This window comes from Rhopalosiphum padi, chromosome 3, assembly GCF_020882245.1.
Source record: "Rhopalosiphum padi isolate XX-2018 chromosome 3, ASM2088224v1, whole genome shotgun sequence".
NCBI classification, from domain to species: domain Eukaryota; kingdom Metazoa; phylum Arthropoda; class Insecta; order Hemiptera; family Aphididae; genus Rhopalosiphum; species Rhopalosiphum padi.
Genome location: NC_083599.1, coordinates 49799947 through 49827366, shown reverse-complemented (window position 1 = coordinate 49827366; position 27420 = coordinate 49799947). Strand labels below are relative to the sequence as shown.

Here is a 27420-nt window from a genome sequence, read left to right as displayed (position 1 = left end):
TTTGATTATTTACAGCTATTCGTTCAGGTGATTATTACATGTTTGATGAATTCGATGATGAATTAGATTCAATTGTGGAAAAAGATAATGAATTAAGTGATGATTCACTTGAAGATTCAGACAAAACTGATACAGACCAATTTGTGTATAAAGTAAATATATCACAATGTTATGAACATTAATTTATTTTATTTAAAATACTTAAATATATTTAGTCTTCAATTTAAATTTTTAAATTTTTTTTAGAAAAAGAAAGAAACGGATAAATCAGTTGTTGGTGAAACAAGTAAACTAGCAATGTAATTACTAAATACAGATATTTTACTATTTATAAGTACCTTAATAGTACGGTAAAAACCTGTTAAGCTTGTTAGAGCTATGAACATTTTTTTGGGCTTTGAGAACAATTTCATACCTATAAACTATTATCTAATCTAAACTCAATAATATTAAATCAACTTTTCTCAATGTATATTGTAACATTTTAACAATTGTCTACCTACAAAATATTAGATTTCTACATTCAATTGTTTTGATTACTTTTATACCTAAAACTTAACTATCAACCACATTTTTATGTAAAACGATATTAAACTACATTAACATCTGATACATTTTTTTCATAACTTATAAGTAAATTATTTCACTTGTAAAAATTGCAATCATGATAAATTGCATAAAAGCTCTATTGATTTAATTATTTTGGCTTTTGTTTTAGGGGCGATGGTGAGGATTTAAGAGAAGGTAAATTATTTCATTTATTAAATACATATAATAATATACGCATACATAATGTATGTTGAATAATTTTAGATACTCAAGATGGAGATAAGTTAAAATCATTCAGTATGAAAATTAAAGAAAATATTAATTTGTTCATGGCTTTTGTCAATAGTTCAACAAAAACATTGATAAGGAAATTAAATAAAATTTCTCGAGACTATAGATATGTTATTCGTACACTAGCAGTTGAAAAGAAAACGTTAAAAGTATTTAATTATTAAAATTTATATTAATAATTGCATAATTGATTTTTAATATAACATGTATATTGTATATTTTAGCAAAATCGAGGATTTGGAATTGGTCTAAGAACAGGTTCATCAATGATTTGGCAACCTATGCCATTTGTTGGTAAAAGTGTTACATTAAGGTAGGTAATCTAACTGTAGTATGTCTCAGAATATTACCTAATTTTTAGAATAACATTCTCAATTGTTAAAAATATATAATTCTTTGTTTAAAAAAAAATATTTATTAGAATAGTGCTATTCAATATATTAGGACCAATATTTTTTTATAATTATTGACATTATGAATATAACTATATTTAAATATTAATAAATTATTATAATATAGAGTTATAGATTTCAAACATTAATGTAGCCTACAAAAATGAATTTATTTTGACTGAATTAAAAATATTAATGTTTCCTAACTTAATTTAATTTATTTATTATGATAGCATCTTTATTTTGCTTAAAAATAAATATATTTTATACATACCCTATAAATATAAGTCTGTAGATAACAAAGACATGATTTTGAAATCAAGTCTTAAATAGTTTATGGCAAAACTTAAATACAAATTATCATAATATTTAGCTACATATAATTTATAATTTTACCATATTTGAACTTATGAAAATTACATTTTTATTTATATTTACTATGTATAGTGCTGAAAAATTAGAAGAACTAGAAGAACAACAAGAATTAAATGCCTCCAATCAACCTCAGCTTATGCGTCTCATTCTCGCTCTTTGGTTTGCAATCATATCACACTCTGATTTGGTGTGTTATTTTATGATATTCTTGCATCAGATTAAGTCTGCCACCATTTTAAGTTTACCACTGCCATTGATGGTTTTTCTTTGGGGTACACTCACTGTTCCTAGGCCAACAAAGAATTTCTGGGTCACTCTAATCGCTTACACTGAAGTAATTTTGGATACCAAAATTAAAATGTTTTCATATTATTTTACAACTTTATATTTTAAATTAGGTAATTGTTGTCATTAAATGTATGTTCCAATTTGATATGATCCCGTGGAATCAACAAGTTGTTACCGACAACATGCCATTCTTTCTGCCAAGAATTATTGGTATTGAGAAGAAACCAAACTATGCGACATATGATTTATTCTTACTTCTTGTTTTGTTCTTCCACCGGTAATAAAATTATTATTACATATATAATAAAATAATCCACTAATATTACCTACAATAAATTTAAATAATTATTTTAGAACCATGTTAAAATCGCTGGGTCTCTGGAAAAGTTCACTATCATTTAAAGGAACACCTATTAATCAAATATCTTTATTTGATACAATCGATACACGATGTTCAATGGGTTCTGAGGGCTACCAAGGATCTGTAGACAACGATCCAAGTACTGAACAAACGACTGTTGTGTTGGCTCCAGAATTTTTACAATCTAGTAACAAGGATGTACAATTAATTCAAAAATCATATGAACAGTCATTTGATAAATCAAACTCAGTAGAAACTGACAATCTCTTAGAAATAATGCCATTATCGTAAATACAAACATTATATATATATTTAAAATTGTTGATCATAATGATGTTTATTTTTATTTTTAGTCTCAAAAAGCATTGCAGTCCTCTAGTGTCCTTCTTTGAACAATTAATAGATTCAAGCTCTAGAGTCAACGCTGATGTTTATACTTATATGTTTTTGTGTGATTTCTTCAATATATTTGTTGTTGTTTTTGGATTCTCAGCTTTTGGTGTACATAATTTTCATTTAAAATTAAATCAAATTAATTTTAATTATTTACTAATTTAGTTGTATTTATTTTGTATTAATAGTCTCAAAGTGATGGTGGCGTTTCTCAATACTTCGAAGAAAATAAAGTACCTGTTCCATTTCTAATCATGTTGACTCTTCAATTTGCATTAATCACTGTTGATCGGTTGCTTTATTTAAGAAAGTATATCCTGGGAAAGATACTATTCCAGTTTGTATTAATAATTGGTTCTCATATATGGATGTTTTTCATATTACCTGGAGTTACAGAAAGGTAAGACTAATATGACAATTTTTATCAAAATTTTCACATTTTAATTTTACTATCCAGACAATTTAATGCTGTACTTCCGCCTCAACTTTGGTATATGGTAAAATGCTTTTATCTATTACTATCTGCATATCAAATTAGAAGTGGATATCCTACAAGAATTCTTGGAAACGTTCTATGCAAAAATTACAACTATATTAACATGATTCTATTCAAACTGTAAGTTTACTTGATATAATTAAATATTTAAGTTTATATGATATTTAAAATTTTGATTATTTTCAGTTTTATGTTATGTCCATTTGTATTTGAACTGAGAACAATAATGGACTGGGTATGGACTGAAACATCAATGACATTACCAGATTGGCTTAAAATGGAAGACATTTTTGCACATATTTTCCAATTAAAAGTATTATTTCATGAGCATAAAATTATAAACAACATATTAACTTTTATTTTTTATAGTGTTCGAGGCGTGTGGAAAATGAATACCCAAATCCTAGAGGAATTAAAATTAAACCAGCTAAAAAATATTTGATTGGAGGTGGATGCTTGATCTGTTTAGTGACTGCTATCTCGTTTCCACTAGTGTTATTTGCTCTTGGGAATACAGTAGGAGAACCTAATTTGCCCGAAGGTATCAATCTAAATGTTAAACTTGGATCTAACCAACCAATATATACTATGAGTATGGAAGGTACAATTCAGAAGTAAGTGTTGTTTTGAACATTCAAAAATAAATACATGATATATTAGTAAAGTATTTAATGTTATATACATAAAATATTGGTATTTAGTAACCAGGGCCTTTAAATTTATATTTTTACACATAAATATTTCCTAGTCATATTAAGCGTAAGCTAACATAGACATTTTCTTCAATTTTTACAATTTTTATTTGCTTATAATTGCATTGTTCAAAGTAATAAACATATTTAACATATTCTGGCATAATTGTACCCTTATTTTACATTTCTAAAGCATTTTAATTTTTTATTTAAAATAATTGTTGACATACTGTTATTTTTTTTATATGTAAATATAGTTACCAATTTATGTTGTTTATCAAAAACAAAATGTTTTTGAAAACATTAAAAATACTATCTACTCATGCATTTAAAAACTATTATAAATATATCCTCAAACAAATTAATGAATTTATTTATTTATTCCTAGAAGATTGAAATCAAAAACATTTGGATACAATTAAGTTTTGTTTAGAAATTTAAAAAAATTAATTGTCATTATTTTTTACATATTTTAAAGTTTTTATTGCACAATTAAAGATGTTTTTCTGACTACTGTATATATGAATGCATTTTTTGTCATTTTTAAAAGCATATTGACTTACATTTTCAAGAATTTTTAGTGCATAAACTTACAAACCCTAATAATAATATTATAAATTATTAGGTTTGACGAATCTGACTGGTACTCAATGATTAATGTGTACAAAAAGTCAAGATCAGCACAAACATTCTTATCCAACTATGATTATGAAGATGTTGGTGTATTTTACATAACAACCCATTCAGCAAATACATGGTCAATTAGTCCACCTGAATTGGAAAGCATGATACAACAATTGAGTGGACCAAGTATGTTTTGAATAGTTTTATTATATTACTTAATTTTATCTTTACACTTCTAATTTGTACCCTTGATTAATAATTGTATAGATGCCTCTTACACAGTTAAAACTGATTGGGTTATTAATCGTAAGAATGCTTATGGAGAACAACCAAAAGATGTTAAAGATAGTCATGAAATTACTATTAATCAAACAATTTGTGCAGAACTTGCTAATCTCATTACTAATAAAAATCACAGTGTTATGTTGTATGGTTTAATTCCCAAGTTTATTAAAGTCACTGGATTTGGAGGGGCAAAAGCTGTATCACAACTTATGATCAGTAATGAAAGTATGTAATATTTAATTTTATAATTGTCAATCAAATTGGTTAATGTTTTTATTAATTTTTTTCATTTTTAATTCTAGCCGAGCCATATATGAATGCTAGTGTGTTTTTAAATAGTAACAATAATAATAATAATGATAGTGAAAAATGGTGGGACTTGTATGAAGAATGTCCTCATGAAAGCTCTGCTCGTTATTTGTATGATTTGCCCAAAAGCTCATGTCTTCCTGGTGGTAACAAAAGGAACTTCACAATATATACATTTAATGACAAAGCATTTCCAGAAACATTGAACATCATTAGTGGAAAAGGGTAAATGAATATTGTATTTAAGTATATAACTTATGATTTTTATATTTTTTATTGAAAACTACTAAAAAAAAAATTATTATAATAAAATAACATTCTAATACAACTGTTCCCAAACTTTATCGATTCGCAGCGCCTTTAATAAACAATTTTCTCAGATCGCTTTCCTCAAGTCATCACTAACCATGAGAAATAGATAAAAATAAATAAAAACTAAAAAAATGTACAAGTAATAATAATGTAAATATTTATTTTATTATAATTATACATACATATATATATATACATGTATATATATATTGTAAATTTGTATTAATTATTAAAATGTATTAATTTATTTGTTGATATTCAATCAATGGAATATACTAGCAGACATTGTACTGCAGTATTTTGTATAATCACATTAAGTTTTATCTTAAGATGACGCTATACCCCGCATGTGTTATTTCTGTCTTACTAACGTACATCATACCAAATTTGCGTTCAGCGGAACTCATTTTGTGATGTTAGCTTTAATATTAGATTTTAAAGTGAGTTATGAACATTTTTAAGTTGTAGTATTTTACATAGCTATAATTCACTTTAAAATCATAGTATCAATAAAAGCATATGACATTTTCTAGATAATATTCTTACCTTTAAATTTGGTAATAGGTAAATTTACTCTGATATTAAAGCTAACACAAAATGTGTTCTGTTGAACGTAAATTCGCCATGATGTATGTTAGTAAGACAGAGATAACACATGCGGGTATAATGTCTTTTTAATCAAAATAATCATTATTGTTTCTATTGTGTCACCGTTGCTACTGTCATTTGGAGTTTCAAATTTATTTGTAGATCAGATATTAAAATTGTACAATACCGCAACACCTATGTACAGACACCATAGTGCATATTTTGGGAACCACTGTTCTAATGTACCTATAGATTTTCTAACTCCCTGAATTCATTCTATTCTACTTGTAATATTAAATAAATGTATACAATTATACATAAGCTCATTTAAAATAAAAGTCATGATCAAATTAAACAATAACATGTTATTTTTTTTATAGGATTATTGGACTGTATACAACGTTTGTTATTGTCGTTCATACGTTTGTTCGAGGATTTTTCACCGGTATATCAACCAAAATTATGTTTGATGATATGCCATACGTAGATAGGATCTTACAACTGTGCTTAGATATTTATCTGGTGAGAGAAAGTGGTGAATTAGATTTGGAAGAAGACCTATTCGCTAAACTAGTATTCTTGTATCGGTCACCTGAAACGTTAATTAAGTGGACTCGGCCACCTGACACAACATCAAATGAAGATCCCGACGATGCTCTCCCAGAACTCTCTGCATAATCTCATAATATAATGTAATACTAAAATCTAAGCTAGTGACTTTGTATTGATCACCTATAACATTAATAAGTTGGACTTGATAAACCTGATACAACATAAAACAAAAGTCACGACGGCTCTCTCCATGAACTCTCACATAATCTCATTTAATGTAATACTAAATATTATATATTATGTTTGTATGTCTCAAGTCTCTCATGCATCATTGTTATTATTCTAATAATTAAATAGTCATATTATTATTGATACCTAATTTACACGCTGAATCGTATTTACATGAAATATGAATATTTTTTTTTTTGCACTTCTTTGTCTGTGCTTTATTAATTAGAAATAACTATTTTAAGGTTGTTATTTCCTTCACTTAATTATGTCTATTTTTTTTATACATTTTTTTTTTGTTTTTGTAATTCGTTATTTTTTACATACACTATTAAGACGGTTTGATTAATAACCTTTGTGCATTTAAAAAAAAAGCAATAAGTAATTTAATTAAGTAATGCAAATTAATATTAGTATATTAATGTCTTGTTTTCATAAGCTGTTTAGCATATTTTTATACTTTTCACTTACATAATTTACAATCATGTACGTATTATAACACGGTTTAGAGTGTTTAGACATTGTGAATTTTTTTTATTCATCCACACAGTTATTATAATTACATCATCATTTTATGTTTATCAATTTGTTTTATTTCAATTAATGAATATGAATCTAACCTATAATAAACCAAAACCATATATTAAAATTGATAATAAATTGTTTGCATAAATGGTGTAACATTTAGGACTAATCAATCACTTTAAATTAAATCAAATGAACTAACTAAATATAAGGTAGTATATTCAATTGGCGATCAATAAAAGGGGTTAAAAAATTGTGTAACTACCATACGTCCATGTATAATCATAAAATTTAATTTTTACAGAATCTAAAAGAAAAATAATTAAACCTAAAGCATTAAAATACTCCCATGTAACTACATTAACTGGCGCTGAATGTACAAATAATTATATAAACTTTTCTTCTAAAGAATATTGGTGTAAAAATGCCTATTATCTTGTGATTGACGATGTTAATTTGACAGACTGGTTTTCTGAAAAAAGTATGAAATTAGCAATTTTAATTAAAAATTTATTTAAATTAAATTATGAAAAAAGCAAACAATTTATAAAATATTTATTACTATGAGGTCAGTTTTGTTACATATTTTGCTTCATAGTAGGTACCTACTACTTCTACTTCTACTTCTCTTCCTACTACTACTTTATCAATTTAATAATAATCTATAACAATTTAATAAGGAACTAATTTAATGAAAATTGACATGTGTTAAAAATTATTCTCAAGAAGCAGAAATGATGGTGGCAAAATCTTGTGTAAACCAAACAAATAAAACATTTGAATATTTGATTGTTCTGACTTTATTAAAATTCTAAAAAAATCTGTGTATCCAAATACACATTTGTAATTATAATCCCTGTAAACAGTGTAAACTCGTCAACATGTGAGCGTTCATTTAGTGCAATGTGAAGTGTTAAAACACGGTTGAATATTTCTATGGCTCAAGACAGATTCAGTGACATTTCAAATTAAATTTATACAGAAATTATTGTAAATAAACTGTATATTTCCTATGAAAAAGGCAAAAGCATAGAACATTGTAAAAATATAAAGGTTAGTTACCTACATAATATTGCTGTAGGTATATATGTCCATTGTGTAATTAGATATTAAAATGTACTGTAAGAATATTTTATACTATTAAGTTACTAGGTAATATTTTAGATAACACTTATTTTAACATATTTGAAGTAGTTTAAAATTCTTTAAGTGGTAAAAAATTTCAGGGGCGAATACCTCCAGTACAGTTATTATTTGTGATACTTCAGCCTTCTCCCCCTAAATATTTGAGGTATTTGTGCAATTGCACCTATGCTTGTAGGTAAGTATGTAATAGTGTGTTACGAGCAAAATAAGAAATCCAGATACTGTGCACAATGCCCGCGAGGTAATAATGATCATTTTAATACTCGTATTGATCATATATTAGCTGGGCATTGTACGAGATTGCCCGGGCAAAGTAAATTAAATACAGTACACTGCACACATTGACACATTTATATCGAATAGCATTTATACATAACAAGAACACTAGAAAACTATACTTAGATATTTTATTCATACCTCGTACGTGACACTCATAACCGATAATATACGAACCTATCTATAAACTTAACAATAAAGTGGTTGTACATAGTATATTGCACAATGTAATCTGATTCATATTTTGATACATAAAAATCGAATTTAGGACGAGTTAGTTTATGAGTTATAAGTACTTAAAGTTTAGTTGCGCGGAGTGGAGTGGTACGGGGTACCCTGAAAAATGTTTGTCCACTATTCCGCGTATCTATACTTTAAATACGCATAACTCATAAACTACTCACCTTAAATTCGATTTTTATGTATCAAAAATCTAAATACTCAGAACTTCTGCTTTGGAATATGAAATTAAAACTATGTTGTCATTAAAAAAGTAAAAAATTTGAAAAAATATAAAGATAAAAAATATAATTTTTTTAACAACTTGAAACTATGTAAAAAAAATGTTTTTAAAAACATGAATACTTTTTGAAATAATGAGTAATTTATGATAAAAGAATCACCCTGTATAGTGTACCTATTTATGTTTTCGCCTTTAAGTAGGTCACTGTAATAAATGTGTTAAATTTGAATTCAAAAATTCATTATAATATTTTTACGTTGAAAAACGATTCTGATTAGAGACCATCTATAACAGACTTATATAATATACAACCCAGTCAGGTCCAGGGTCTGGTTTAGGCCTTAGGCAAAATAAAAAAGTTGGCCTCTTATTATCAACAGTAGCATATATAGCCATAGCAGTGGCGAATGTCGTTTCTCAAGCTGGTGGTTTAATTATGTAGGTCATGGTCGTATTAAAAAATTTGGCACCTCCGGGCATAATTAAATTTATGGCCCCGCCACAACTAATAATATTAGTATAATATTAATATTACACTAATTATTACATCCACGATCAGGCTTCTTTAATATTAAAATATAAGTAATCAATTAATTGATAAAAATCGTTTAATATGTAGTTAAAAAAATTTAAATATTTTTTTAATTAACAACTAATAACATAATAAAACATTCTAATTTCTTTTTTTTAATGTAATTTTTTCCAATTATTCAATAAAATATTAAAATGCGATTATTTTTTTTCCATTATATTTTTAAAATTAATTTTTGCTAAAATATTTTCCCGCCCCTGAGACGAGCCGCCCCCCGGCCATGTGCATACCCGTACCCTCCTAAATACGGGCCTGATTGAGGTAGTTACATTAAATTTTTAAATACGGCACTGACCTACATAATTGAACCAACAGCTTGAGAAATGACGTACCTAACACGTAAGTCACAAAATATTGAAAATTGAGAAAAAGTACTTTCAATTCGGGATCTACATCTACAGTTTACACCATCTAAATATAATATATTACTACACTGTTAACGTCAATCGATAATTTTGCTTAATAATAGGTACCTATCATGATATATATTATTTATAAATATAATAAATTCTTACCATTTTACTCGTGTACGGTTATTTATTGAAACCCGTTGTTTATAAAATATAAAATATACACACAGCTAGAACATCAAATATTTCTATTGGTGCTGATGGTTGGCTTGTTATAGAGCATCCAATATTGCCGAAATCAAAGGTTTCAATATTGCTTGGTGTTTTATTGAATAGTATAAACTATAAAGGGATTATCTAACGGTTTAGATTGTTTAGAAAATTTAAATAAAGCATTCTGAGAACCATTTAATATTAGATTCTAAGACATCTTAAAATTTTTTTTAAATAGATTTAATTTAGAATTTATAAAATAATTTTCAAATATTATTTTTATATAATTAATGTGAATAATAAATTAATATAATATCTACCTACATTGGGTTTATAGATACCAAACCTACCGATAAACAAAGTCGGATATATTATATTATAAAGCTAACAAGTTCATGCGCAGTATGACAGGATTTCTTTATGGGAGAGGGTTATGAAAAAATAATTAGTATTTTGTTAATATTAATTTTTTAAGTATATGAAAAGTGTTTACTAAATTATTTATTTATTTATTATTATATTTACGTCAAACGGCAATTACAAGATATATGTAATTATATATTAATAAATAATATAATATAATATAAATTATTTATTAATCATAGTTTTTCGATCATGCATTATACTTTTACGTTTTTCAAAAGTAAACTTCATTTTAATTCTATAAAACCAATAGTTGCTAGTGACCTAGATGCAAAAAATAATCAATAGCGGAGGCTTTAACGTTAAACCATCCCAAACCCCTATTTACCCTCTCGCAGAATGCTTTAAAAAACAGGTAGAACAATCCTTAAGATAAAATAAGCTTTAATACACAAGAAAAGGTATAATATATAATAAAATACTTTTACCGGTTTTTTAAATATTAAATTCCTAATATATTTAGGGTTTATAATTTTTAGTCTATATATTATCGCATAAATGTCCGTAATATGATGTCTTGATTCTTGTCGTCGTCGAAAAACTTATTTCCGTTGGTTTTTATCATATATATATATATAAATATGGTTAACAATTCACAGATGCCTGTTTTTTTCTAGAAGCCCTCGTGGGTAGGTTAAGCTTGGATTAATTTTCTGTTTATATTAACCATTACTCATTACTCATTAGGTATTTATATAGAAAATACTTGTTCACGATACAAAATATGATTGATACACGGCTATAGAGTTACTTTCGCACTAAGCCTATGTAAGTATTCAAATTTGATATACAATGTTTAGTATATTAAATAAAAAAACTTCTAGTTTATAGCTTTGAAATGTATATTTAGGGTATACCTAGTGGATAACGTAACCCAACATCAGTGTAGGCTGGGCCTACCAAGCCTACCTGTTGGATGTTCCTCTACGGCTCTACCGTTGAAGTACCTATCTACTAATTACTTTGTAATATTATGTTATACAGAGAAACCTTTCTTAACGGATGCCTCTAAATAGAGGAAATTTTTTGGGGAACTATGACATTTTCACTATTTTTCTACAGGAAAACCTCTAAATAACTCTAAATAACGGACACTTTTATGATATTTTAACTTTTAATTTTTATAATTTCTATTGTAAAATTGTGGAATTAGAAAATGCGTTCAAATACGAAATGACTTCTTAACAAAATACGAAATAATTTAAAACAGCTATAAGGGTCACCAACTGGCGGATCGCGGTCACTTTTTTACGGACCCTTATCCGCGGAGTAGATTTTAAAATTATAGATTCTAAGGTAACTGCCTTTTTTAATATATGTTTTAATTTTTATATTATCAATCTTTTTACCTTCGCATTTTTAAAAATATATAAAAATAATTAAATTTATATGTACCTGTGTTTAAATAACTAAATAAATAAATCAATTTATTATTTCTCTAATATTATATTTCTCCCTCTAAATACTGAACACCTCCAAATGGACTAATTTTCCGGTATTTAGAGGTTTCACTGTATATACTAGTATAATTATGATAGTTATTTTTATAAATAATTTATTTTTTATTTTTGATAAACATATAATATCATTTCACTAAAAAATCAAATAGTTGCCTTGGTGAACGGAATAGAGTATGAGATTTATAATCCCAAGCACTCGTAGTAGAAACTAAAAATTTAAAAAATAAAAACTCGATAGAATCTGTCAAATTGTTATTCATTGAACACTTATCAGAACGTATTATTCAATTCCAAAATTATCTTTCTGAGGACGATTTAGAAATGAGAATCGCGGTTTAAAAATGTACGCCGTGATTTGATAATATTATGCAATAAAAACAAACACCGTCTAAATATTAAGATTATTATTATTGTTTAAAAATGTTTCCTATATTATTAATGATTACTTGTTTATTTCATCATTAAATAAAGTTAGATTAAAAAATGTAAATTTCATTATTTTAAATGTTCGTATGGGAGCCGTATATTTTATTTTGAAATCAAAAGGAGCCGTGGACCCAAAAAGGATGAAAACCACTGGTATATTGGATAACTTGCTATAAAGTCACTAGGGTTTAAAACGAGTGGGATGCGCATATTTATTCAGCATTATTCCTTTGCGAAATGCCGACTAGATGCTAATTTATTGTTATAATAAATCGTAATAGTCGAATAGGCCATATCATAGGACTATAGGACTAACTATATTTAAATTTCTTATCGATATTTTTTTCGGAACGTAGTAGGGAAGCAGATTTCAACTTATATTATGAGTATATCGCACTTTGCATTATCTTTATTAGAGTTTGAAGATTATTGAGTTGTCGAAATTTCCGTGTTGCCTATACCAATTCCTAATACATATAGGTATAAAGAAGTGTTCGCAAGGTTTTTTTTTTTTAAAGAGGAAGCAGTTCACGTTCACTATCATCTTATTTTAAAGGAACTTTATCCTTATCATCCCTTACCTCTCCCCTATCTTGGATCCATGCTTGTGATGACGAACCGAGTCGTTTAACCCTTTCATTTCCATAATAATTTTTTTTCGTATGATTTTTTTTACTTAGAATTTGAATATGTCCTTCCACAAGTACAACAGGAGTGAACGAGGTCAACATTTAAATTGCTTTTTTTCATTATTAAATGGTACCTAATTTGAAATGTTGTTATTGGTTTTAATGTATATTCTATAGTAATTTTAGAATCACTTTTTTAAGTGATCTGTTTAAGTTAGTTCTTAATAATGAATAGAATATTTTTATCTGATATGTTTACGTTGTCGACGTAAACATTGCAATGCAATGATACATTGATACTATTCAATATTCATTCCCCATACCCTACAAACAGCCAAAGCCCAACAAGAAGGACATAAACGTCATTATACTCCCACACGTTTTACGGGTGTTTGATAACAGACAACAGTATATTATGAATATTTTGATTCTTTGAACAAAATATGTTTATAAATTATATCATGGAGGGAAAAATTATTAAGCTAGCCATACACGATCCGGTTCGCCGGAGAGGTCGGATTGCGCAGTTTAACCTGCACAGTTTTAAACGATTCCCGACGACAACATACACGCCACGATTTGCCGGATACGCAGGACTGCGCAGTCACACGCTTTCCGACCAATAGTCCTCAGCTGCGAGTCGTCGAATGTTCAAAATATTTATATTTTTTTGCCGTTTTTTTCAATCAGATTCTCTAACATATTTATCACATTATTTTTTTAAAATTTACATTCAATATGTCAGCCCTAAATGACGACGCCATAGCTTTGGTAGGCTTAGCTCTAATTCTTAAAAACAAAAAACAAAAAAAACGCGAAAAATGGACCAAAGATTGGCTCTTAAAACGAAAAACCTACAGCCATGTCAATTTATTAAATGAATTGAGATTCGAACCACTGGATTTCAAAAATTATTTACGAATGGACGAGGATACTTATCGTAATCTTCTGTCAATGGTTGCGCCTTTAATACAAAAACAAGACACTGTAATGCGTAAAAGTATTTCTCCGCATGAGAGGTTAGCAGTTACCCTAAGGTTCCTCGCAACTGGAAGGACTTACGAAGACTTAAAATACACTTCAGTTATTTCATCTCAAGCACTTGGAAAAATTATTCCAGAGACCTGTGATGCTTTGTACCGAGTGCTACGTAAGGAATATTTAAGGGTAAGTATACAAAGATACAAAATATTGTAATGAATATATCATATTTTTTTTATTTGATTATAAGTCATATTATGAATTATTATGAAATATGTAATTAATATTTATTAAAATCTATAATATGTAGGTACATAGTTTAGTTTTCAAGCGAGTTCATAAAATTAGTTATATAACAAGCAGCATTTTCTGGTTGAGTTTGATGTTGATTAGTTGTGTTGCCAGCAAAATCATCATTTTCTTGATACACGTAGAGGGAAGTTCCAATCAATTACCATATGTTTTTGTTTGCGATGATGCCTTTCCGTTACGAACTGATATGCTTAAACCGTTTCGACAATCACATTTGGATTGTTATGAAAAAAAAATATTTAATTACAGGTTAAGTCGCGCACGACGAATCGTGGAAAATGCGTTCGGAATATTGGCAAATCGATTTCGTATTTTCCATACACAAATTAATATTGAACCAAAAAAAATCGAAAAAATTGTAATGGCATCATGTGCATTACATAACTTTCTCATTGTAAATTCTCCTACTTCATACGCGCCTCAAAAATGTTTTTACCAAGAAGACATAGCAAACGGAAGTATAACTACGCTTGGATACAACGTTGAAAATAGTAATATGCATAGTTTAGATCGTCGTAACTCGGGGAATATTGCAAATAGGGCAAAACAAGTACGAGAAGATTTTATGAATTATTTCTGTAATGAAGGCACCGTGCCATGGCAAAATAAGTTTATCGCGTAATTTAGTATATTATATATTTATTATAAACGATATATTTGTATATTTGTATTTTTTTTTTTTGTGTCTGACGACAATATTTGGAGCAGTAAAAATGCTTCGATTTTTGACTTCAGCTCCTCTTTGAAAAGGAAATCGAATCTAGTTGGTACTTTGGGGGGTCAAAAGTTAAAAATTTTCAATATTTTTTAAATGAGTCGGGAAAAACCCTAAAAAAATGACGGAAAAACGGGATTTTTTAAGCAAAACCAGTTTTCGTCAAAATCGAATTTTTTAATTTGCTATAACTCAAAAACTAATCGATGTAAAATATTGAAATTTTCACAAAATGTTTATATAACCGTTCTCCAAATACAGTTAAATTTTCAAAGAATTTTGACTTTTTTTGAACTATTTATAGACAATTGAAATTTTTAATTTTCATAAGTATTTTTTTTTAAAATAACGATAAAATTTTTTTGGCTGGCCAGAAAATCTTGAAAATTTAATACAAGGTTTCTTATAAGTTGTTCTTAAAGTGATAAAAAAAAATCCGAAATCGTTAGTCCCAATTTTTTTTTTTTAAGTGCTTAAAGTTCAAATTTATACGAAATATGTCAAAATTGCAAATATTTGTAAGTAATTTTGTGGTTGAAAAATCGTAAAAAATTTTTCTTTTATAACTAAGTTTTGAAAATTTGGTACAAGGTTCTCCAAACATTTTTCTTCAAATATCTGTAAAAAAAACTCTACCGGATTGAGACAAAAATTTTTTATGAGTGTTTGAAATTAAAATCTTTAAAACCGCGTTAAATAACGGTTTAGCCTCAAACGGTTTTTGATATTTGTTGTTATTCAAATAGTATAAGTCGTAAATACTTGAAAATTTTACCAGTTATTTAGATTGCCATTTTCTTTACGTGATTTGATTTTCAAAATATTTTGAATTTTTTTGAGCTATTTATAGACAGTTGAAATTTTCAATTTTTTTTTATTTTTTTTTTATAAATGTTGATAAAAAAAATTTAGCTAGGACAAATTACTTGAAAATTTAATTGAAAGGTCCACATAACTTGTTCTAACACTCATTCAAAAATTATAAAAATACATAGGCACAATTTTTTTTTTATTAGCATTTGAAGTTCAAATATTGACAAAAATTCGTCAAAATCATGAATATTTTACTATCAAAAGCTAAGAATTGATGATTTAATACTATGCTGTCCATAAGTTAAGCTTAGAATAATTATAAAAAAGTTTGAGAATTATTCAATTTAAAAAATTTTACGAGTGTTTAAAGTTTTAATTTTAATTTGAAATCAAAAATACACGTGTAAAATAATGTTTTACTACTAAATAATTTTCGATTTTTGTTATTTTTACAAAAATAACTAAATATAAGATCTTAAAACTATCTTAAATATTTCAAAAAAATATAAAAAATATATTTCATGAAATTTTAGAACCTCAATTATTTTACCAACCTCAGATATGCTTTCATCTTGTGTGTCCAAATTTGATGTTGATTCTCGAGGCGTATCTTGGTCATTTAGAAAGTTCATCATATCATAATACCACAATTTTGGCCGATAAACATCGTCAGAAGAAGCTCCTGACTTGACAGAAGCTTCATATTTTTTTTTTTCTTTTCGGACGCTGCTTCTTAAATTGTTGATTTTTTTTACCACTAAATCCTTGTTCGCATCTGGTTCAAATTCTTTTAATTTTTCTACTAATACTTTGTAAGCCGCTTCTCTTAGTGGGCGGTCATGGTAAAGCTTAGATTTTGTTTGCCACAGACATGGATATGATTTATATAAATCTATAAATTCTTCCAAATTCTTACGGCTCATTATTATATTATATAATATAATTTAATAAAACATGTATAATATAAAACTTCAATAAACATAAAAAGCACTATGCTGCAAAAGTGAACCAGCCGGTCGAATGACGGTAAACCAACATACGGCCATACACGATCCGGTATGCCTGTACAGTCATGACTGTGCAGGCCAAAAGAATCGTTTTTCGATTTTTTTCCGGCCGCCTGCACAGTCTTCGAAAACTGCGCAAACTTGTAACATACACGTTCCGGAAAAACTGTGCAGTCCGCCTGCGCAGTCCGACCTCTCCGGCGAACCGGATCGTGTATGGCTAGCTATAGAATTCTCCCAGCACTACTACAACGTTTAATACTATAAAATGTGAGATTACCCAAGAGACTTTTTTGGTCATGACAACTTGTTCCAACAAAATACTACTTATTATCATATTTTGTTATTTTTTCGTCATTCACACATGTGTACATATATATCTGTGGTATTATCATACAAAAATTACAAGTGATACAAATCCACATTCCACGTAAATATAATTATCTACAGCGCTTAGAATTCTATGTCCTTGTAGTAGGACCACAGAATAGATTAAATTCGTGGTAGGACAATCAATGGAAACGAAATGGTAAATGTTTTGAAATAGGCTTGTGTAGTGTGTACAGGGGTAAGGAAGAATCGACAATTGTATTATGTTCGAGCACTACTTATGTACATTCATTTATTTGATAAATATTGGTAACAAAAACACATTGCTTTCTGCTGATATCGCTGTTATACGGCTGTAAACGTGTGTACGGATATGTAAGATTTCTCTTCCAAACTTTTAAAAATATTTCGATCGAAAATGAGTGCAACCTTTGAACCTTGCCAACACGTACTGCTTAGCACTTAGTATTTAGTAATTATAGCAATAGTACCTAATATTTTCAAATAGACATAGTAAATTAACTGTATAGACGTTAAGTAAAAATGTAGTATTTCTATTAATTGTATTCGATCAGGTATCGTGTAATAATAGTAACATAATTTCAAATAATTCTAATAATATTAAAATTACTGAAACAAAACTGATGATATAATTATAACAGTCGCGTTAACGATTATGAAACTTCATCAAAAATAAGCAATGATTTGTAATTGTAAAAAAAGTTACTTAGGTATTTTACAAATTTTCACGATAGTGAATAACAACAACGATGCGGGGTTGTTTGGGTGTGTAGAACGTATGTAGGTAATCGTTAAACGTTATAGTGAAAAAAGGTCGATACGCAGTCGTTATGATTCCGCCCATATTCCGCTCACCCACAAACCCACCCTAAAGCATAAGAAGCCTAGTGATTTGGCAATTTGGCTCTCGTTTCCAGTTCATTCTATCACTGTGATTATAGCTAAAATCCCAACAGTGTTTGCTATCTTCAAATTAAGTCTGTAAACTAATACCACATTTTTGGTAACAATAACTATTGGACTGTAATTATTAGGGCATAGGGCATAGCTCGTTTTGATCCGAATACCGATTTTAGGACCGATAGCACATTAGCACTGGTAATACAATATTGATAGAGACAAATCGAAATTCGTATTCTTCGGCATATTAACCATAATATTAACGATATTTTACTTGATTTTAATAAAAATGTCAATAGTGTGTTTTGGAATGTGGCTCTTTAATTTACAGGTCAATATGAAAAATCAAAACAATTTTACAATTTAACTATAGTATAATTACCAAAAAACTTAATTTAATTTATTTATTATATTAATTGTTTATTGTAAGGTACGAACATTTATTATTATTTAAAAATTATAAATTTATTACGGAATACGGGTATTAATGTTAATGGCTGAAGAAGGTCAATTTATTGTACTGCATTCTCAAGGGGTTCTCATTATGGTTTCTATGGTAATCTATGATTTACCATAAGTTTTATGTAGATAAGTGAAATAAATGTATTTGATTCATACAATAAACATGGTCTAACAAAGAAGCCTGTTATCTTAACATTTGCACTATTTGCAGTATGTGCATTATGTTATTTTATCAATCTAAACAAATTGTGAAAAAATAATGAAGAACTTTTATTTGTACTTTTTGTGGGTTAATGATAATTATTGATAGTTCTCAAATTTGAGTACCTATTTTTTAATATTTAAGCATATAAGTACAGCATCATCATTTACTGGATAAATAAGGTCTCCTCTGTTAATTAAGGTTATTACTTAGGTATTAAAGAATTCAAAAATGAGTCTGTACTCAGTAAACATTGAACACTGTACATGATAATGATTTCAAACACGCATAACAATGTAAAGTAATATTGTTTAATCGTGAACAGCGTACCCGCTAAAATAAATAATCTAATAGGGATGTTATGTATAGGTATATTATAATAGTGATCATTAATAAATTCATTGACACAGTTTTTTCCCAGATATAAATATATAATTATATATCTGAATCAGGATTTGACAAAGAACCGGTTAAACCCTAATACAAGGTAGTATAATGCAGAAAAAATTAAAAAAGTAATTCGTCGAAAAGACTAGCAGGATATAATATTGTAGTTGGAAATATTTTTAAGATAATTAATAATAATTATTATTGATACCCATTTGTTTATCGATATGTTATCAAAATGATCATACCTTAGATCATATTTATAATAGGTACACGATCTAAGCTCACTACCATACGGTATATATAATATAATATACTATAATATAGTATGACGTAAAAAATATTATAATATTGTATTATTCAATACGACGTATAAATTATTATAACTACAGTGCGACCTGCCGGAGAAACGTACTGTTACGGACGGGCCGGTTACGTTTTCGTATCAATATGATCGCCGACCGTGAGTTGTAGTCTACGGGCTTCGATGTAGTTGTAAACGGTCGATATAATACACGGGACAGCGCCTGCGGGTTGGGATATTGACCACATCGCGGGCCTTTGTTCATTGCACCCGCGAATAAGACGTAGCCACGTAAGTAAACGTATTCTTTACTTTATCAAGAATGCACCGACCGTGACGCGGTATGTGGTTTCCGACTTGCCGCCACGTGTGGTATCGTACACGCACAACGCGTGCGGTAACGTGTGGTATACTAGAAGCGCGTACTGGATGCCATCATATTTGTAGCGTCCCGTCCTCGCCGCCACCACCATTCGGCATTCGTCAATCATTATACAGTAGTGTACGCCGCCGCAAACAGTAAGTCATTCTGGACGACGTTTGAGTCTGTAGAACGTGTATTTTTTGTTTCCAGTTTTTATTTTTTTTTTATACCCGCGTTCGCCCCGGCATTGCAGCTTCGTTGCTCGTCGACGTTCACTCGTTCATCACTTATTAGCCGCCATTCAGCGAACCGCTCGTCCGCCTACATATTTCGATATAGGTAGCCATTGGACCAGCTCCAACGGAAAAGTTTTGCCCGGTGCACGTCGTTGCCGTCGTTTCGTTTACAACGCTTTGATTGTTCGTGTACGAAGTTTTCACAAGTGTACGACCACAAGACGTGCTATATTGTATAGTTTTGAACATAATATATATATATATATATATAAGAAAAGTATCAGGTATGAATTGAACGTTTTAAATGTATAATTTTATTTTATGATGCATTTGATATTTCATTAATTAATGAAATATACGGTTATACATGTCACTTGCAAAAATAACGCTAAAAGGACATTTTTTTCTAGATAAGATGGGTCTCTGTTTTGTTTGTGACGAAGAATTGGAAGGACGTTATATAAGATTAGCCACTACTCGAACACCATATGGTAATGAGTTACTTCTAGAAAAAATTGCTGGGGTCCTTGGAGAAGAGTTTGTTGTTGTTGTCAATAATGACGATCTTGCGTGCAATAACTGTGCATCGCAATTAAATCAGATTGACAAGTTAGAAATGGATTTGAAACTTGTTAAAAATGCAATGTTGTCATGCATAAGGAAAAAACACGGAATAATAGTTGCTGATGAGGATGTTGAGGTATTTATTGTACTAAAAATAATCTATCTATTCTGCACTATTTTGAAATACATTTTTTTTTTATCTTTAACTTAGGCTATCATAATGGACAAGGAATATTTGAAGGATGTCGATTCGTCTAAAGTTTCAAATCCTTTGAAAATGAGCGGACCTCCTAACCTTCTTATTCAACAGGTTAAGAGACCAATTAGATTTTTAAATGCACGTCCTAGACCACAACAAGTAATTACACCACAAGTATCTACATCACAACAAGTACCGAGGCCACAACAAGCACCAAGACTGCAACAAGTATCAAGGCAGCAACAAGTACCGAGGCCACAAGTACCAAGACTGCAACAAGTATCAAGGCAGCAACAAGTACCGAGGCTACAACAAGTACCAAGGCCACAACCATCAAAGGAACAGTTATTGGTAATGCCGCCACACCAAGTACAGAGCTCACAGCTACTACTGAATCAGCAACAAATTAAAAAACAACAAAATGGTGCTAACAGTTTAAAAATACACAAATCAGATGCAGATGCACATGTTCAGTATGTAAATCATATCTGATATTTTATTATATTATTTTGAAGATATTATTAATACTTTTATTTTAGAAATCGCGTGCCTCAATCAAATAAAATAGAATCGGGGAAACCTATCAAAATCAATCAAAATGCTGTTAAAATATCAACTCCGGTAAGAATAAGAAAAAATATGCTTTTGCTATACATTTAATATGCAATTGATGAATATTTTTGTAGTACTTATATTTTTCTTTTGTTTGAATTTATCGCATTTTTTTTTATTATGCATGTAATTACAAACTGAGGTTTTTTTATTTATTCAGATAGTTTTCAAATTTTTAATTTTTAACTGAATTATAAATCAAATGTAGTGTAGTTGCTAAAAAAAATTACTACTGTAAGACCTTTTGATAAATAAAATATGAAACTAACTTATAGTTGTGTTTGATGGAGCGGCTATGATCAGTTTTTGATTGTGAATTATATTGGTTAAATAAAACATATTTACTTAATAATTTTATATTTAATTTAAATTGTATTTTTCATTTGCAATAAAATATTTTATTACTAATAATAAAATTGAAATAACAACTATTATTAAAATGTTTTTTTTAATTATGTTTAAAATTATAAAAAAATTTAAAGACGTATATCAGTGTTTTTAAGCGTATAAGTGCATGCATATTTTTGTAATTTTTAGAGCATAAATTTCTGGGCCCTTCTAATAATTTTTTATTACTACCTTGTGTAATTATAATATTTAACAATATGTTTTTAATATGTATAATATAGTATATTATAATCATAGAGTATATTAAACCCTGGCACACACTGCAATTTTTTGTGGGCCAAAGCACCCAATGACTTAATCAAATTGTCTATATATTAATCGTAATAAATATACGAGTACTACATAAGTCAATTTTAAATTATATTATTAAAGAATATTTGTAAAATTAGAATTATTCACTATGTTGGACTCTTAAGTTTAAAGCCTGTATACAATTTAATGTATAGATGTGTGGTAGCTAATATTAAATTATTATATATTAATAATTGTTATGAGTACTGTATATTGAGAAACTTATTATTAATATTTTACTAGTGATAATCTTTTATTGATAACACTATTAATTTTTTTGTTATATTTTAACTTTAATGTTAACCCACTACTACTTTCGGAAATGTGTGATGCGTGCAATTTCTATTTTTTTATTATATGTTTATTATAAGTACACTAGAGTGTTGATTATCCAAACTAATTGGGACTGAACGAGGTGCAAATAATCGATTAGTATTAATCAAACAAACATTGAAAATTTTAAAATAAAGTTAAAAACTAACTTACTAGATATAATACTAAATATAATATTCATACATAATATAAAAAATATAATAAAAATATATGTAATGTATTTATTTGAAATAATAATCAATTTTTTTGTTGCTAAATTTAAGATTATGTACAAACATATTATCTACATGGGAGTGAGCTATAGAAAATAATAAAATAATCTCGCATTTCATAATATGTAAATGATAAAAGGAACATAATAGTCATAATGAATGATAAAACTAAATTAAATTAAACTAAAAATAGTAAGTATAAAGTTTTGTAGTATGGATAATCGACGCTCCACTGTTTATTAATAGGGCCAACAATAATAAAATGTGGGAACTACTTATTTCTAAAGTCTGTGTACGACTATGATTATAATATACATATTATGTTAATGCTAGGATTAAACACACACAACGTACATTTATCAAGTTATTGCAATAACATTATCAAAGATAATTTATTTTAGTTGTGAATTAAAAAGTAGTAATGGTATTTATTGTTTTTTAAGTGTAATAACAGATATTAATCACGGTTAAGTGTATCATATTCCGCACTGATGAGGAGATGCATTCAAATGTGTTGTCTTTGTCTTATAAGCATAGACAATTTTAGATACTCATAACTCGCTTAAAAATTTACCATGTTGTACGTTTGTATAGTAGAGAAAACACATTTGAGTATGGTGTCCTCTTAACCCGTTGTTGGTTGCCTTTTTTTTTTACTCCTTTGGGGTCGCGTGGTAAGAGATTCTCGCACATTTTTTAATGTCATATAATATGTTTCAAACTACCAAAACATATTTATTATGTAATTTGTATTAACTATTCTGTTATAAGCACTTATAAATATCTATATATATTTCAGTATTAATATTTTATTTTATACAAAATACATTACACATTACAATATGAAGAATTAAGCATTAACATTATTATTATTGTCATTATAAAAAAAAACATAAATAAAATGTATTCTTCTTGAATTTGTGTATTACAAATACAGGAATCGTATTTTATGGTTGTTGTATGTTTATTTTGCAAATTGAACTTGAACGGGTTGTATAACGTTCCAAGCGCGGATCTTGAAATTAAATAAGGGAGTTAAATAAAAAAATTTACTTCAAGTACATAAAAGCATAGACATTAGGTTTGTTTTGAAATATTTTAAGTAGGTACCTAAGACTTAAGGAAGGAGCTTCAGCCCCCATAGCCTCCCCTTTTTATTCGCACCTGTAACATACCTATGATAATAAGGAGAGTATAGAGAATTTCTTTCATTGTGTGTATACAAGTTATGTTAGATAGATATTGACAATAGATAATCAATTACAATTTCAGTTAATGCTCATACATTTTTAAATTAAATATATTTGGTAAGGTATAGCATAACTACTAGTCAATAAATCAATATAAAAGACAGTGGTGACAAATATAATATTGTGGTGAGAGAATCTTTCATCACGTGGTCAATGACAAGTTAATAACAAGCATTTAATTTGATCTCATGTATTTATAAATTATAAACTTAATTATTATTAAATTTTATGTAGGTACCGCAAAAGAAGAATACATCAATTTTTAGATGCCAAATATGTGCCAAAGCTTTTGACAGTAGGGGGCGTTGTATTGAACACATTCAAAAAGATCATAAAAAGCCAACTTTAAATAAGTTGGTAAGTGAACAATTTGAAGTCTTAACAAACCATTATATATTTATTGAATGATTTTATTTTTAGGAAAAAAAAATAGAAAAATCTGGTCCAAGTACTTCCAATCTCATAAAAGTTATTTCTAAGTCGAAGTCTCATTCAACTAATCATAAAGTGGAGTCTCCTATGAATGATAATCAACTGAATAAAAAATGTACTGTAGATATTGATATGCCGTTGAAAGACAGTGTGCTTGTTGAAAAATCTGAAGAAGAAAAGAAAACTGAAAGTACAGGGGAAGGTGGAGAAATTGAAAACTCAGAAAGTTTAGATTGTAAAAGAAGCTGAAACTCTTAGAAAAATTAAACAGATAAAAAAAGAATTCACTGAAAAAAAATATGATACAGAAAAACCTCATTAAGAAAGTTATTCAAGTTGAAACTTTAATGTTGAGAAAAAGTTGATAAAAAACATTGACAATTTGGAAAATAAAAAAAATAAAACTTGGACATAGATTCAATGTTGACTGTAATCCATTTTGAAAATCCTATCAACAACAGGAATATACAAAACTAATCTTAAGATTTATATAATTAATTATTAGTTAGCAATTAGTTGTAAATTTAATTTTATTAGTTTAAATTTAATGATACTAAATGTATCATTTTCTTTATTTTATTCAACTGTTTTATTTATTTAAAAATAGAAATAAATTCCTTATTTATTTTTGTAAATTAAAAAGTTGTACAAGAAGGGTAACAATTCTATGTAAGTGTCAACTAATTAAAAATAGTTTGCAATTTTATTTAACAAATAACTTCTAATTTAATAATTAAAAATAATTTTCTGCTACCAACAATTATAGTTAAATCAAATTTATAAATTGTGATGATGAAGATATAAACAAAAAATAGTAAGCAATGAATTAAGTTTTTTAAAACGAAAACATAGTTTTGTTTCTAAATAAATCGCTAAATTTAAGTGAATATCATATTATGCTTAAGAGGATGCCAGCGTAGTATTTGTTATCTCTCTCTAACCCACGCGGAACATAGCAAATTTTACGTTCATAAAAATGATTATAACCATATTAATTTCTCAAATTAGAGTGAAATGACCTATTATAAAATTTAAAGTTTAGAACATTATCTAGGGAATCTCATAGGTGTTTTATTATAATTTTATTTCAAACGCTTATGAGATGCCCTAGATAATGTTCTTAACTTTAAATTCTGTAATAGGTCATTTCACTTTAATTTGAGAAATTGATATGGTTATAGTCATTTTTGTGAATGTAAAATTTGCTATGTTGCGCGTGGGTTAGAGAGAGAACAAATACTACGCTGGCATCCTCTTAATGTATAGTTAATATTGGAAATATCAAGACTAACTTTCAATTTTTAATAAATTAAATTATTCGCATTATTTTTAAGATAAGTTTATGGGCTTCTAAATATGCTTGAATCTAGGCTAAAGTTTTTTTAATTTTAGCTTCATCAAAAATTGCTGCAACTTAAAATCAAATTAAATGTTGCATATAATTTAAGTTAAAAAAATAAAAATTAAATTATTCATTAGTAAGTAATTATAAATTGTTGGCCATATTTGTATGCTATTATATTTTAGATAGTTTGAAAGTTAATCTTCAAAACTTATATTCAATTCTAGTTCTCATTTTGTAATTGTTTTTGAAACATTTCTTATGTTATGAGACATCTAAATATGCATGAATCCTTGTTATAGAAAAAAAAAAAAAATTAAGAAATTATGCGTTGACATTAAATTGCATTGTTATACTTAAGTTAAAATAGTTAAATAATATCTATAACTATTAAAAACAAAATAAGTTTTTGGTTTTAAATAATAGTTCCTATTAGTTAATAATACGTTTTGGTAATTATTAATTTTTGTTCAACCTTTATAAGCCTGTATATTATATTCCTATATTTATATAAATATTTGTATTGTATCTACCATTCAATTTTGTTGAAATTGAACTTCAACTGTTCATAAAAACCACCGAGAGTTAGCAACTATTTATTCAAATGGTTTTACTTAAAATATAATACAAATTGATTAATGCATAATCATAGTTAAATGAATCTAAAAAAAAAAAAATTAAATAATCATGGTTTAACATGCATTGTTGTAACTATTGTCGAGTACACAAAAAATGAGCGCAGACCATCATGCGCCATACTTATTATTAAGTTGGATCATTCAGGATTAAATTTTTACCATTGAATTTATTAAAAATATATTTGCTTTACCATTTTTATATGATTATACAATTTTTTATATTACTTAGCTCAACGGTATAATACCACTTATTTACTCGTAGCTATAACTATACAATATAGGAAATTTATTCATATGCAAATAGCAGCTATAATAATATCTACACAAGCCTACTTTTAGGTACTCAATGAATAAATAAATTAAGTTAACTAACAAAAATTGACGCTGCCAAATGTTTATTATTCATAGGGCCCAGTGCCGGCGAAAGCTATGGGCGAACTAGTTTTAATATTAATTATAATTATATATAACTATAATATAAATTATATATATACATATATGTATCAAATTTTAAATAATATTTTATTTTTATATGTAATTTTTATAAGTTATAACCTTATTACAATGTTAGATGATCAGCTAATAAAGTAATATAAGTTATAATACAAAATACATATCTACTAATTTTATTTAAACTTACTAAAAAACTTCAAACTAGGGGGTTGAAAGGGCCAAAATATGATTTTGCCTAGGCCTAGGGCGCCAATACTTCAAGTGCCGGCCCATGGCATAGGCAGCAGTTTAATCTTTAACTATCTCAACACTATCGATAAACATTCAATATTATGATTAGATACAAATGAAATTAAATATCAATTATAATAACCAGTTCTACAAAATATTCATTATTAAAAATTATATACCATC

General features: G+C 27.7%; 3 protein-coding genes across 9 annotated transcripts in view; 2 read left to right on the top strand and 1 right to left on the bottom strand.

Annotated features, from left to right (window-relative positions):
- The window catches only part of LOC132927994 (piezo-type mechanosensitive ion channel component-like), a 40716-nt gene extending 33400 nt beyond the window's left edge, over positions 1–7316 (top strand). For all 7 annotated transcript variants that reach the window (XM_060992542.1, XM_060992544.1, XM_060992543.1 and 4 more), the window contains 17 exons: positions 16–152; positions 247–299; positions 719–744; positions 814–989; positions 1065–1153; positions 1680–1941; positions 2006–2172; positions 2250–2543; positions 2610–2757; positions 2838–3049; positions 3107–3265; positions 3332–3458; positions 3515–3759; positions 4463–4647; positions 4729–4971; positions 5049–5280; positions 6336–7316. In XM_060992542.1, coding sequence (XP_060848525.1) covers positions 16–152; positions 247–299; positions 719–744; positions 814–989; positions 1065–1153; positions 1680–1941; positions 2006–2172; positions 2250–2543; positions 2610–2757; positions 2838–3049; positions 3107–3265; positions 3332–3458; positions 3515–3759; positions 4463–4647; positions 4729–4971; positions 5049–5280; positions 6336–6633 — 3053 coding nt within the window. In that variant the 3' untranslated portion in view covers positions 6634–7316. The remainder of the gene's footprint in view (positions 1–15; positions 153–246; positions 300–718; positions 745–813; positions 990–1064; positions 1154–1679; positions 1942–2005; positions 2173–2249; positions 2544–2609; positions 2758–2837; positions 3050–3106; positions 3266–3331; positions 3459–3514; positions 3760–4462; positions 4648–4728; positions 4972–5048; positions 5281–6335) is intronic.
- Positions 7317–16520: 9204 nt separating this feature from the next.
- Positions 16521–17287, bottom strand: LOC132925172 (uncharacterized). The gene is made up of 2 exons (XM_060989590.1): positions 16596–17287; positions 16521–16544 (listed from the first exon to the last, which is right to left on the bottom strand). Exons 1-2 carry the CDS (start codon positions 16980–16982, stop codon positions 16521–16523), a joined length of 411 nt encoding a protein of 136 aa, XP_060845573.1. The 5' UTR covers positions 16983–17287.
- A 2515-nt stretch (positions 17288–19802) lies between these two features.
- LOC132926416 (probable serine/threonine-protein kinase tsuA) lies at positions 19803–25038 on the top strand. Its single transcript, XM_060990771.1, has 6 exons — positions 19803–20556; positions 20683–20972; positions 21048–21508; positions 21575–21656; positions 24376–24498; positions 24562–25038. Exons 2-6 carry the CDS (start codon positions 20688–20690, stop codon positions 24820–24822), a joined length of 1212 nt encoding a protein of 403 aa, XP_060846754.1. The 5' UTR covers positions 19803–20556; positions 20683–20687; the 3' UTR covers positions 24823–25038.
- The last annotated feature ends 2382 nt before the right edge of the window (positions 25039–27420 follow it).

Excerpts from the sequence above, each read along its gene's own strand:
- LOC132925172 (XM_060989590.1), bottom strand. The coding sequence starts at position 16,982 with ATGAGCCGTAAGAATTTGGAAGAATTTATAGATTTATATAAATCATAT. Across the intron at positions 16,545-16,595 it reads AGGTTGGTAAAATAATTGAG|ATAGTTTTAAGATCTTATAT; the intron begins GTTCTAAAATTT and ends GAAATATTTAAG.
- LOC132926416 (XM_060990771.1), top strand. The coding sequence starts at position 20,688 with ATGGGTCTCTGTTTTGTTTGTGACGAAGAATTGGAAGGACGTTATATA. Across the intron at positions 21,509-21,574 it reads GATGCAGATGCACATGTTCA|AAATCGCGTGCCTCAATCAA; the intron begins GTATGTAAATCA and ends CTTTTATTTTAG. Across the intron at positions 21,657-24,375 it reads CTGTTAAAATATCAACTCCG|GTACCGCAAAAGAAGAATAC; the intron begins GTAAGAATAAGA and ends AATTTTATGTAG.